Source organism: Pinus tabuliformis, chromosome 9 (assembly GCF_031772625.1).
Source record: "Pinus tabuliformis cultivar Carrire ecotype Pingquan chromosome 9, CPIR1, whole genome shotgun sequence".
Lineage (NCBI taxonomy): Eukaryota > Viridiplantae > Streptophyta > Pinopsida > Pinales > Pinaceae > Pinus > Pinus tabuliformis.
The window spans coordinates 490,342,573-490,355,862 of NC_142307.1; the positions used below are offsets into that span (position 1 = coordinate 490,342,573).

General features: G+C 33.2%; 1 protein-coding gene across 2 annotated transcripts; it reads left to right on the forward strand.

Annotated features, from left to right (window-relative positions):
- The first annotated feature begins 7,408 nt into the window (after positions 1-7,408).
- LOC149149353 (ribulose bisphosphate carboxylase/oxygenase activase, chloroplastic-like) lies at positions 7,409-12,364 on the forward strand. Of its 2 annotated transcripts, none has more exons than XM_089441013.1 (7): positions 7,409-7,565; positions 8,871-9,196; positions 9,475-9,580; positions 9,678-9,763; positions 10,295-10,767; positions 11,559-11,840; positions 11,978-12,364. In XM_089441013.1, exons 1-7 carry the CDS (start codon positions 7,521-7,523, stop codon positions 12,100-12,102), a joined length of 1,443 nt encoding a protein of 480 aa, XP_089297139.1. In that variant the 5' UTR covers positions 7,409-7,520; the 3' UTR covers positions 12,103-12,364. The 2 variants fall into 2 exon arrangements, with proteins under 2 accessions (XP_089297139.1, XP_089297138.1); XM_089441012.1 differs by having other exon boundaries at positions 7,411-7,565; positions 8,868-9,196.
- Positions 12,365-13,290: the final 926 nt, after the last annotated feature.

The window sequence follows — 13,290 nt, forward strand, 5'->3', positions numbered from 1 at the left end:
TGTTCTGTGGAGTGTGGTACCTTGGTACCTTCTCCATTTGGTTCCCAAAAATGTCATGGTCTCTCTCAATTTTTGATTTTGCAAGCTTTTTTAATTCCTGATTCTCTAGGTTCACAAAACATTATGGGATTTGGGAATTCTGGACAATTAATAGATTGGGTATGCGACATATGTCAATTACTCATTTTCCACCTACATATACGTCACTATGGTATTATAGTTGTGTTTACAGTTTGAGTCATTACGAAGCTACGCTCTTGTGTGGGTAGTTGTTCAATTCTCTATTGTTTTCTTCATTTGGTTCGTTTGGAGTTACTATATGGATCAATGCCAATGATTACCCAGCCGCAGGGGTGGTGCTCCCAGGGCATCCTCCATAGGACATAGGCATCTTTTTGGGTGGGAATCAATAGTAAATTATTTTGATTCATCCCCTCTTTAGGTTAGAAAGCAAATTATACAGAGATCGTTGGCAACAAATTCAAATGGGTTCCTAATCTAGGGAAGTTTTAGAGAAGAAGATTACATTTTGTTCACTCTATCACCCTATAGTGTCAAATGGAAACGTCAACATGGTAATCCATGACAAGCAGGTGGACAACTACAAACTCTTTGCAGGCCAAGAGGAGATTAAGAAAATCTTGGGGGACATCAGGTATAATCTAGATGATGTAGTGGTAAGAATGATTCATTTGGAACATTTTCTGGTTCCAGACTTATACATTGATTCAAATGATCATTAGGAAGGGGAAAAAAATCATTAACACTTTGTCTTTGAACACGATCCATGCAAACTCTTCTCCTCATTTTCCAATCATCATTTTGGACTAATATGTCTGTCAAGCAATCGGTTTTAGTCTTTGATGTTGAAAGGAACTTATCTTGCCTAGCAATCTTAGTTTATTTTGTCAATTTTTCCAGAGGTTACTGCTTGTATCCTATTTTACTTTTACTCTGGCTTTTTGCATGTCTATAGTCCACAATCCTCATGATATTTAGTAAGGTAGTCCCTTTTGCAAAGTTTTGTTAATGGTAGTTTCGACTATGTTTATGGTAATACCGGTGGACTCACATGATCCTATAGGTCAGATGATGAAATGAGGGGCTCCCAATGTAATATGTCATGTAATACTTTTTGATATCAATAGAAATACATTGACGAAATTTACAAAAAAAAGAAAGTAAAAAAATTCTTATAGTTAAAAACATTTTAATGCTTGTTTCTCAATATGAGGGAGATGCTTGTTTCTCAATATGAGGGAGATGTGTGTGTGTGTGTGTGTGAGAGAGAGAGAGAGAGAGAGAGAGAGAGAGAGAGAGATCCATCATGGGGTGAAAGGGATCATGTCCCTTGAAGTGATTTTTTTTTGCACCTCAAGGGATTTGATCCCTAATGATGCATGCTAGATCACGAGTTAGGATGGATCGATATTATTGTTTAAAACATTTGCATTTTGTGCTCCTAAGTATGAGTGAGATGTCAAATTACCTCAAAATCAACATGAAATTGACATATGCATCCAAAAAATATTAATAACAAAACAAATTTCAATATTCTACTATAGTAAAAGATCGTTTCACAAAGACATTTGATAACTATTGATTAGATCGCAAGCAAGTTTATGGTGGTTTAGTGGTTGATTTGCTATTTCATTTGTGTTATTATGTTTTTTCCCTCTTAATAGGGGTCTTGATGATTTACTTATTAGGGTCTTCACATTTAGAAAAAAATGAATCAAAGGGTTTTTAAAATTTCCAAATAACTTTTGTTAGGATATTAGATATTGAGGAATTGGTGTATTAATTCAATTTAATGTATTAATTATTTAATAGCCCCCAGGGATAGCTCAATTGGTCAATTTTTCGTTGCTAAGTACCTTGCTAATTGGAAGGTCACGAGGTCAAATCTCCTCAATCCCTTTGGGTTAGGTCTGACTAGATAAACCGACGGGTAGATCCCTTTGGGTTGATCTACCCAGATTATTCCCCGTGAATGTAATGACCACTCAGTGTTTGTGAACCACAGTTGAAAAAAATAAAATTGTATTAATTATTTAATAATATCTTATGTGTAGATGATTTTGTAATTATTATGTTTTTTGTATTTATGATATTTGAATTATGTTCTATCATTTTATTGGTTCATATTCGTTTTTTTTTTGAAAAAAACTTTATCAAAAGATTAAAAAATTCTTTATTACACATGTGGAGGGCATTCCTGGTAAATATATTGACATAGACTAGTGTGCTTAATTCAAGGAGATCCCAATTAGGCACCTACTAGTAGAAAACTAGCTAAAATCCCAAGAACATTGTTCATAACTAGCCAAATTAATTGTTGTCTTGGGATGCTCCGTCATATCATTTAAATATCATAGTGTCATCTATTAATAATCCAATAAGATACAAAGAGTAGAGTATTAAACTAAATGTAACTTTTCTTTCTTGAACAATAATATAACTTTTCTCTTGGGATGGTCCATCATCTCTGTTTAAAGATCATAAAGTGCCCATCTAATAATGATCTAATATGATACCATATGATACCATATGACAAAGAATAGAGTATTATACTACTAATGTAACTTACCTTTCTTGAGTAGTAATACAATTTTTCTATTGTTCTATGGAAGTTCACTTTTTAAGTGTTTTATCACATAAATTTTGTTATTTCAATCTTTGAACTATGTGAGTGTTTATTATTTCTATCTTTTATCTTTGTGGTGTTTATTCATAAGGTTACCTACCTCTATCTTGTATGGTATCAAAGAATTATACAATAATCCCTTGATAGAACATCATTTTCCATCTTTGATCTAAGTTATGAATGGTGGAAGTTATCATTAAAGATTGATAGGTATTATCAATGCCCATTTCATTCTCCTTCTATCACTTTGTAAATCCTCTTACCTAACACATGTTGATCTTAAAGGGATATTAAACATTAGAAATTTTTGTCTTCCATTTTTTAGGAAAGTCGTAGTATTTATATTAACTGAGAAAAAATAAAAAGTATGTAGACAAAGTTGTTTTCCTGTCGCTAGGAAAACCAGACCAACAACTAAAAATTAGTTATTTTTTCTAGGATTTTTGAGTAATATAATCTGTGAAAAATTATAACATGAGCACAAGAAACTATGTATAATTGTTTGGGAACCTAAATGTGCTATCTATCTATAGCTATTCGATGGATGAGAAATATTCCCTAGTAAACGAAAACTAGCAAAAAAAAACCATGTAACCAATGCATGCCATAAATAAAACATGGAGAGTAGTGTCCTTTGAGTAAGAGACCTAGCAAGGATAATTTTAGGGGTGAATGTTCGCCCTTTGGCGAAATTAAGGGGTTTTAAATTTTTAGTGGGCGAATATTTTGTATCATAGTACATTTTTACAAATCATCTCAAATAGCCCACCTTATTTTAAGGGAGAGGGTAAAAAAGGTAAATTTAGCCCTTGAAATTAGGACTTACAACCTTCCATTCGCCCATTTTCAAGAATAGGTTTTATTTAAGTGAATCCATTCGCCCATTTTCAAGAATAGGTTTTATTTAAGTGAATCCTATGGGCCAAATACCATATTTATAAAAGAGGTATGGTAAATTAATAAAAATATAAATAAATGAGAGGTATGGTAAATAAATAAAACATTTTTTATATTTACTCCATAAGTCACCTTATATACATGTAAGGGTGTAAACAAATAAAAATATAAGTAAAGTGGAGGTATGGTAAATAAATAAAACGTCTTTTTATACTTACTCAAAAGGTATGGTAAATAAATAAAAATATAAATAAACTAACGTATCGTAAATAAATAAAACCTCTTTTTATATTTATTCCATAACCCTCCTTCTATTTATGAAGGCTCAAGAAAGAGGTTTTATTTAAGTGAATCCTATGGGCCAAATACCATATTTGTAAAAGAGGTATGGTAAATTAATAAAAATATAAATAAACGAGAGGTATGGTAAACAAATAAAACATTTTTTTTTATATTTACTCCATAAGTCACCTTATATTTACGAACACTCAAAAAATGGGTTATATTTAGGTGAAACCTATGGCCAAAATACTATGGGACAAATACCATGACTAGATTGTTATTAATACCATGCAAAAAACCATTATTAACCCTAATATTAAAATTAATAAAAATAAAAATGGCACATGGTATTGACCCATGGTATTCACCAAAATAGCACATGGTATTGACCCATGGTATTCACCTGGAATGTAGCCTATTTAAATGGGGGAATTAAACCAACATGTAGCCTATGCTAAGATTCACTAGGACTTTACAAAGTTTTATTATTTAGTGAAAGACTCGCCAAGATCTTACAAGATTTTATAATTGAGTAAAATATTCATTTTATAATTGAGTAAAATATTCGCCATGCCTGGTGAGAGATTCGCTAAAAAATTATATATACATATTATATTATTGATAAAATCGCCTTCCATTTTTCCTATATACCATGGAGATTCGCCCATTTATTATATTTATAAATTTAGGGGGGGTTCTTAAAATTTTCCCTAAGACCTAGACATAAGCTACAATTGATGTTAGGGGTTCCATTTCTATAGATTTATAACCCTATGTAGTGAATTTACATTTAACTTCCTTGATTTGTAGGTGTAGCCCATCCAACTGAAGAGGAATGGCTTGGTACTCTTTACTATGTTTGATGAAAATCTTCCCCATTATCGTTTTCACCTGCTAGGACAGGTCTAAAGTGTGATGGCTCAATCTCTTCACAAATAGCCTCATCACTTAGAAAGTTTGTTTCTAGTTGGGTCTCCACTTCTACAACTTCAATGGCATCTCAAATGACAAGGGATATACAACAATGGAAAATGGCCTCGAATTTTTTGCCTCATGCTAGGCATCAATTATGGGTTTGTGCTATAAACTGCATCAGTGATGGCTCTTCTTATCATGAACCATGTGCAAAGCATAAAATAGAGAGGAAGAAGATGGATTTACGGGGTAGACTTGCAAAGGGTTGGAGTAGAGAGAACCAAAAGCAAAGGTCTTGCATGTGATAATGACACCAATAATAGGTTGAAACAAAATTAGAAACAAATAAAAGGGATAAATCCACCCAACTAAAACATTTTTGTATTCCCTACCATTCATTGCAAAGCATGGGTAGCGAATGTTTTATAGATCTATTGAGAGCAAGGAGGAAACCATGATGACTGTGGCCATTATGGAATGGCACGCCAACCAAACCACATTCTAACCTCATAACTACTAGGCATGAGAGGGGTATCCTATGCTACTGTTTAATGGATACTTAGGAAGCAGGAGAGGTGGCATTGGTGATTGTTCTATCCTCGAGTGAGCATATGTCCCTGTCACTTGATCCAAGACATTAAACATTGGAAAGTTACTTAAGACCAACTTGGTATATAATATATTAGCCATGTAATATTTAATGCATTTTTGTACTTGAGTTATCTAATGTCCACCATTGTATCTTGTGCATATATTATATGACAACTCATATATTCTTGATATTCATAACACCTGATATATATTATCACTTCATTGAGTCATGAATTCTATTTAAAAATCATGGAAGATTGTTCATGAATACCATTGATGTGATGTTGTATAATAGAGAAAAGAACATTGTATTGAATACAACATTTCTTATTGTTGACAATAATACAACTTTCCATTTGGCTCGCAGAGTGGTGGATATACCCTTGGTGTTATAGTGGTAGCTAAAATATTTGATTTTAAAACTCACCCAAATTACTCCAATATATTACCAATTCACCATGATTTAAAAAAAATTATACCTTTTATATTATTTCATAAATATTAATGATAAAAATAATAATAACTTTATATTTTTAATAATTCTACATTCTTAATTTCTTATTACTTAAAACCTCCCCTCTCACATCTAACTTATTTAATATAAATTTAAATATTAAATAAAATAACACACAATATATAAAATTTAGAAAAATAACAACTATGCTCTTACTCATTACACATGGTCTCATAATTATAACACATTTGCCATATAAATTCATATGCTACTTCACTGGAAGGTCAAGGCCTATGTGATATAAGACCTGAAATTTAATCATTTGGCTTTATAATCAGTAGTTATATTTATTTTTATCCATATTATATTATATTATTAATATCTAAAAAATAACAATTATATTCTTACCTATTATACATTGTCTCACAATTATATCATATTTATTATGTACATTAGGAAGGCTTGTGTGATATATAGGAAATGAAATTTAATTATTTGGTTTTGTAATATAAATGGTTATATTCATTTTTACTTTGGATTTAAAATTGATGGATGGTTATGCTTATTTATATTTTTTAAAATTTATTTAAATTATTTATTTTTTTAATATTTATAATAATTAAAATAAATTATTTTTATTTAATATATTGTTAAAAATTGATAATTGTTTCTCAGGGTTTAGAGTATGTTTTAAAAATGCTTTTGTTTGGCTAAGAGCTTGTTTTCTTTGGATTTAAGGAAACAGGTTAACCCAGAGGCATCTGGTAGGAGTGAAACACTGCCCCTATGGACCACCAGCGGATTATTCCAGGTCGGATGATTTTCCTTGATTAAAAAAATGAATCAGTCAACATTCACTACAAAAAATGGTTATCTTCACTAATGATTTGACAATTAAATTATGATAAATTTTTCCACCTGTTAAAAATAAATTAACAATTACCTTATCACATAAATTGATTCTATTATTATAATTTCTGAATTGATTCTATTATTATAATTTCTATCTGAACACATAGGCCACATACAACCAATAATTTAATATAAATTTTAAATTATCCTATTCTATTTAGTACAAGCTTTCACAAACTTCCCAAGTAAATTTCCCAAAGCTAATATTCAATTATTTCCTATTTTTCTTACAAGGCTTGTCCAGTGCAGTTTAGTGATTTCCATGAAATTGGAATGCGACGGAGAGATTCCATTTTCCTTCTCTCATTTTAGATCCTCAATTTTCTACCATGTTCGAGATTATTGATGCATTTTAATCAAAATCCATGAACGCCCACAATCTTACCGTGACTGATGGAGATATTATACATCTGCAATCGCAAAATTGTTCGGTAGTTATGGCATCTTTGTTAATTTTCTCTGCATTTACTTATGCAGGAAAAAACAGAATAATCAACTTCCAATCAAACCGCATCTTACAATCCAGCCACCTTGACTGACACAAGAGAGATGAGTGGACAAGTTTTCTCTGAAAGGGGAATCAGGAGGATGAGGTTGGACACGTGCCATCATGATAAGGCACAAGATTTGTAGCCACTAAGAACCTATCAGGTTTATCCTCTAGAAAATAATACAGCAAATGTTCAAGTATTGATATAAATCACACCTATAGAAGTGTACGTTGGATAAGTCCAGGCCTGCACTCTGATTTGGTTATATATAACATAGAGTTCTCTAGCTCGCCATAAATTCCTATTTCTGGCCAGCATCATCTGTTCCACCATGGCGACTGCTGCAGCCGCTGTTGGCTCCATCACTGTCTCTTCGGTCAGTGTGCATAACTTTCTCCTATCAATTATCTGTTCATTCCAAGCAATGTTGAACAAATTAGACTTAATTGGCATACTCTGTAATAACCCAATTGGTGATTTCTGAGTTTTTAGCTTGCATCTGCTTCAAATGAAGTTTTGATGGCATTGGTCTTCCAATTCTGACTTCTGTCTACATAAAGTTACTGCCAAAATGATGATTTTGTTTAGTTCACAGCTTACAATAGGGCTCTCTGTAGTTTTGAATTTCAGTTTACTGTACTTGAGCTTGTCAATTGGATGTCTTCGTACTTCTCTCTCTGTGGACAATATGCCTTTGCCACCTGTTCTGAGCTTGCATCTTGGATTTCTGAGCATACCCATGTTATGATGTTATTGTTTTGGGCCTGGTATTGAGAATCTAGCCGTGACTAAATCAATAGTTTTTGAGACTTGGAGGTTGCACTTGTCTGACCATTGGCAATTAAGTTTTTTTTTTTGGTTTTCAATTTGAGATTGCATATTCATGTAAGGCCTACATGAGTAGTCTTTTTTTTTTGAGCTTGCAACTTGGACATTTCAAGGTAGATACCGCAATTAATATAATTTTCTAAATTCCCAGCCGGCTGCTTAGATTTCTACCCATGTCCAAATAAATATTCCTATAAAGTCTTGAGCTTGTTCCTTGGATTTCCTAGTTTGTCCCAAGGAATACTTCTTTACTTTTGAGCTTGCTATCTGAATATCTAGCCATGATCAAATAAAGCTGTTCTAGTTTTGAGCTTGCCAGATAGAATTCTAGCCATGGATAAATAGATAATTTTACGTTTTGTGCTTGCAATCCATATTTCTAGGCAAGCCCAATGGATGTTGTTTTGGTTTTGAGCTCATAGTTTGGATCTCTGGAAATGCCTCGTGAAATATCATTTTTGACAGTGTCTACTTGCTTGCTATTCGAATGAGTAGCCATGCTCAAATGGGTCCTTTTTGTTTGTTTTGTGTGCTCGTAATTTGTATTCAGCCCATCTCTAATGATAATCTAAATGAGAAACATTCCCTTTAGATCTTGATGTTTGATTTTGACCTGGTGATACGTTCAAATGTAACTCCATTCTTATTAGGCACCCATGACCATCACCCTGGAAGTCTACACCATCAGATTTAGGCCTCGCACTTTAGATTTCTATCCATACAACGAGTATCTCATTAAACCTGCAAACTGTCTTTTTGGAGGGTATCTCTATCTCGCTAAGACTCTTTCTTTGTTAAATATCTTGTCTTCTGATAATAGTTGTACTAAAGATTGATCATTTTGTGCTAGAAGAATCTGCCTTTGTCCACTGGACAAGCATCAATCCTAAAGACTCTCCCTAGCACTGCATTTTTTGGGTGTGGATTGAAGAAGACCAGCTCAAATGCATTCCACGCTTCCACAAAGGCAAATCACTTCAGAGTTGTTGCTGAAATTGATGAGTCCAAGCAGACTGAGAAGGACAGATGGAAAGGTCTTGCATATGATGAATCTGATGACCAACAGGATATTAGACGTGGAAAGGGAAAGGTTGATTCACTTTTCCAAGCACCGATGGGAAGTGGCACACACAATGCTATTATGAGTAGCTATGACTATATCAGTACTGCTCAGCGAACGTAAGTTTCTCTGAATTGTGTCTTTTCCTTTCAGTTAGTCAGCTGAATATTTTTCTATATCCAGATTTACTATTTTGTTATTATAGATGCTTCCAATCAAAATATGGACCACATATCTTTAGTCTATAAAACTTGCTTAGAGTTCTTAAGAACTAAGTCAAGTACTACTAGATGATTAATTGCATCTCCATTTTTTAACTTGGATGGTGTCTGAAATTATAAATTAACACCAGAGTAGAATTTGCTTGATAATATACTGAATTTTTCTTTCTTACCAGGTATTCATTAGACAACATGATGGATGGTTACTACATTGCTCCTGCTTTTATGGACAAGCTTGTTGTTCACATCTCGAAGAACTTCATGAACTTGCCTAACATTAAGGTAAGGGATGCTCTCCCTTTGGTCAAGAATTTTCAGTATATTCTTGAAGTCAAGAGGAAATCCCTCTGCTGATTACAAATTTTTGATGCTTTTATAGGTTCCTCTCATTCTTGGTATTTGGGGAGGCAAAGGTCAAGGAAAGTCCTTCCAATGTGAGCTTGTATTTGCAAAATTGGGAATCAAGTGAGGAATATTTCCCATTCTTTTCCTTTGGCCCAAATTTCGTCTGCTGTCATGTAATATGTGTGGTGTCATTCAATTTTTTGGAAAGTAAACACAAACACACAATGAGTTTTATCATGGAAGATGTTCTTTAGATATTAAGAGTGATGTTTTCTGCAACATGCTTAGAGAAAATATTAACTGCTGGACCAATAGAACTGTGTACTTGCTTAGTGTGGCCATAGAGACTAATTTGGATCAATCAGAGAGATTTTGTGGAAAAGCTACAAAGTTTAGGCTACTTAATGCTATATCACACATAACAATGAAGTCTAAAATTCAAGGGAAATTTTCTGTTTCTAATATTGATCAATGTGTATAAAGGAAATACGTTTATTCTATAACTTTTGGTAGCTTAAAAACTTTTGTAGCTTTCTTATAGTTTTCCCAAATTGCTTCTAGTGCTAATTTAAGGGTTACGGTTCCTTAAAATCCTCCCTGTTTCAACAAGTCATTGTTCCTCGCTTATGTTTGGCTTTTATGTCTCTATAGCCCAATTATGATGAGTGCCGGTGAACTGGAGAGTGGAGATGCAGGAGAGCCCGCAAAATTGGTCAGAAAGCGATACCGTGAAGCGGCCGACATTGTCAAGAAAGGAAAGATGTGTGTGCTCTTCATTAATGATCTGGATGCAGGAGCTGGAAGAATGGGTAGTACAACTCAGTACACTGTGAACAACCAGATGGTCAATGCCACCCTCATGAACATTGCTGATAACCCAACGAATGTTCAGTTGCCTGGAATGTACAACAAGGAAGAAAATCCTCGTGTTCCAATTGTTGTGACAGGAAATGATTTCTCAACTTTGTATGCTCCATTGATTCGTGATGGGCGTATGGAGAAGTTCTATTGGGCTCCTACTCGTGAAGACAGAATTGGAGTCTGTACGGGTATTTTCCGAGCGGACAATGTGATCGAGAGTGACGTTGTGAGACTTGTAGATTCCTTCCCAGGCCAGTCAATTGGTATGTGTATTGCACTGAATTTCTTCACAACTCCTTTCTCTGCCGGACAGTTTTAAAAAATTATTCAGGAAAAGTATTCAGTACATATATAGTAAAGCCACTAAGTCTATTGAGAGTCTTATCATGAGTTGTAGATCAGTTGGTTTGCCTAGTCTTTGTCTGGTCTCAATTTCAAATCTCTTGAGAAGGGTTGAAGATGGAAGTATTTTGTCGGAATTAAAACTATAAGCTTTGCACAATCCTGCTGATATGCTAGCCCTAAAAGCTCATCCTAATCAAAATAAAAATAAATAAAAAGTCTACTGAGAGTCTTAAACAAAACTACGGTAGTTCCAAAATTCAAGATAACCCTGTTCCTTTTATACAAGATTTCTTTGTAGCTAGATAGAGAACATATGTACATTGTGCAACGCTCTTACTTTTATACAAGATTTCTTTGTAGCTAGCTACAGAACATATGTACATTGTGCAACGCTCTTGCTTTTATACAAGATTTCTTTGTAGCTAGAGAAGATATGTACATTGTGCAACAGTATGACTTTATGTCCCTGAAAATTGAAGCTGGCTATTGGCTAAGACATCTACATGTCTTGACCACTTGGCCACCTCTGTGAAGATACAATAGCAGTATACTTTCCCAAAAAGAATCTGGCCTAAATTTGAGACCTGCTTTACTCAATGCTATTTGTAGGCATGCTGTTTTCAGGTGCAATTATGGAAATTTCAAAAAACAAATCATTACAGTTGGGTTGACAGCTGCTTATTCTAACTAAAAGTTTCTCCTTTTGCAGACTTCTTTGGTGCCTTGAGGGCAAGGGTCTATGATGACGAGGTGCGAAAGTGGATCTCACAAAAAGGGATTGAAAACATTGGCAGGAGCCTTGTTAACTCTAGGGATGGCCCTCCAACATTCGAAAAGCCTGCAATGACAATTGACAAGCTTCTTGAGTATGGTAACATGCTTGTTGCAGAGCAAGATAATGTGAAACGCGTGCAATTGGCTGACAAGTACATGGCTGAGGCTGCTCTAGGAGATGCTAATGAGGATTCCATCAATAGGGGAACCTTCTTTGGTTAGTTTTCTTATCCCTGAACCACACTGGGAAGTTAAGATATATGTATATGTGCATGAATAGGTAGTAGTAGATTTAGGATTAGGATTGGGTGGCAGGAAAGAGGGATCTCCTGACTTTGATGGTGGGGACTACAGGTCAAGCTGCCCAGCATGTGAATTTGCCTGTTCCTGAAGGCTGCACTGATCCAAGGGCCGCCAATTATGATCCGACAGCGAGGAGTGACAATGGAACCTGTTCTTATGATTTCAAGGAGCAATAGGCATCTATTTTCTTCCCATTCTATGTTTTTTTCCTATATAATCAGAAGCAATGACTGTATTAGAAGCAACTGAAGCAGGAGAATGTTGGTGGAAGTAGTAGTATAATTCTTTAGAGAAAGACTGGACTCATCTGTCTGTGCAATTTGCACACCATATGCAGACTTACTGAGCTCCTCAATTATGTATTTAGGGGTCTCTCTATTGTGTGGAATGTAAGCTTTTTTTAACAAATAAATATTAGTTGGAATGTTTCTTTCTTAACTCTTTATCCTTTTACTGAAGCTGTGTGTTTTCTCATAATCAGTGAGCATATGTTTTCTATTTGCAACCTTGTATGGTTTGGATTTTTAATATTAACTTCTTTGAAAATACACATGATAAAGAAAAGGTAAAGCAAACACCAAGGATGGTTTTCTTTTTAAGAGGACATCATGATGAGATTCCATTTTAATAGCACCTTATTCTGATTTAGATTGAAGTTGATATTATAGTGTAACTGGGTCAGATAATGAATTCAGAAGAGGCCATATAAACATAGGATTTATGTGTGCTTTAGTTTTTATATTAATTAAAAAAATATTATTAATAAATATTAATATTTAATTAATAAAATATATTAAATTGAAAATAAAATTATGTAAATAATATGATTATATTTATAAAAGTAGTTATTATAGTTTCTAATAATCAAATAAATATGACTTATTCTGATTCAGATTGAAGTTGATATTATAGTGTAACTGGATCAGATAATGAATTAAGAAGAGGCAATATCAACATAGGATTTATGTGTTCTTTAGTTTTTATATTAATTAAAAAAATATTATTAATATATATTAATATTTAATTAATAAAGTATATTAAATTGAAAATAAAATTATGTAAATAATATGATTATATTTATAAAAGTAATTATTATAGTTTTTAATAATCAAATAAATATAATAAATATGATTTATTAATAATTCAAATATTACAAATTATTATACTTATCGCGATATGGTATAACACATTCAGTTTTGTTTTTGACTTTGTATTAGTTTGTATTTTATCAAAAAAAAAAAAAGACATTTATCCATAGTTTAATATTAGGAACTCAATTTTTGTTGTTTTTTTATTTTATTTAAATTTATTTATTTGTAAAGTGATTGGTTGAGGTCTTATTATGGGTTGTTTAGTAACTTCCA

Coding starts and splice junctions, on each gene's coding strand:
- LOC149149353 (XM_089441012.1), top strand. CDS start 7,521: ATGGCGACTGCTGCAGCCGCTGTTGGCTCCATCACTGTCTCTTCG. Junction 9,197..9,474: donor ATCAGTACTGCTCAGCGAAC/GTAAGTTTCTCT, acceptor CTTTCTTACCAG/GTATTCATTAGACAACATGA. Junction 9,581..9,677: donor TGAACTTGCCTAACATTAAG/GTAAGGGATGCT, acceptor ATGCTTTTATAG/GTTCCTCTCATTCTTGGTAT.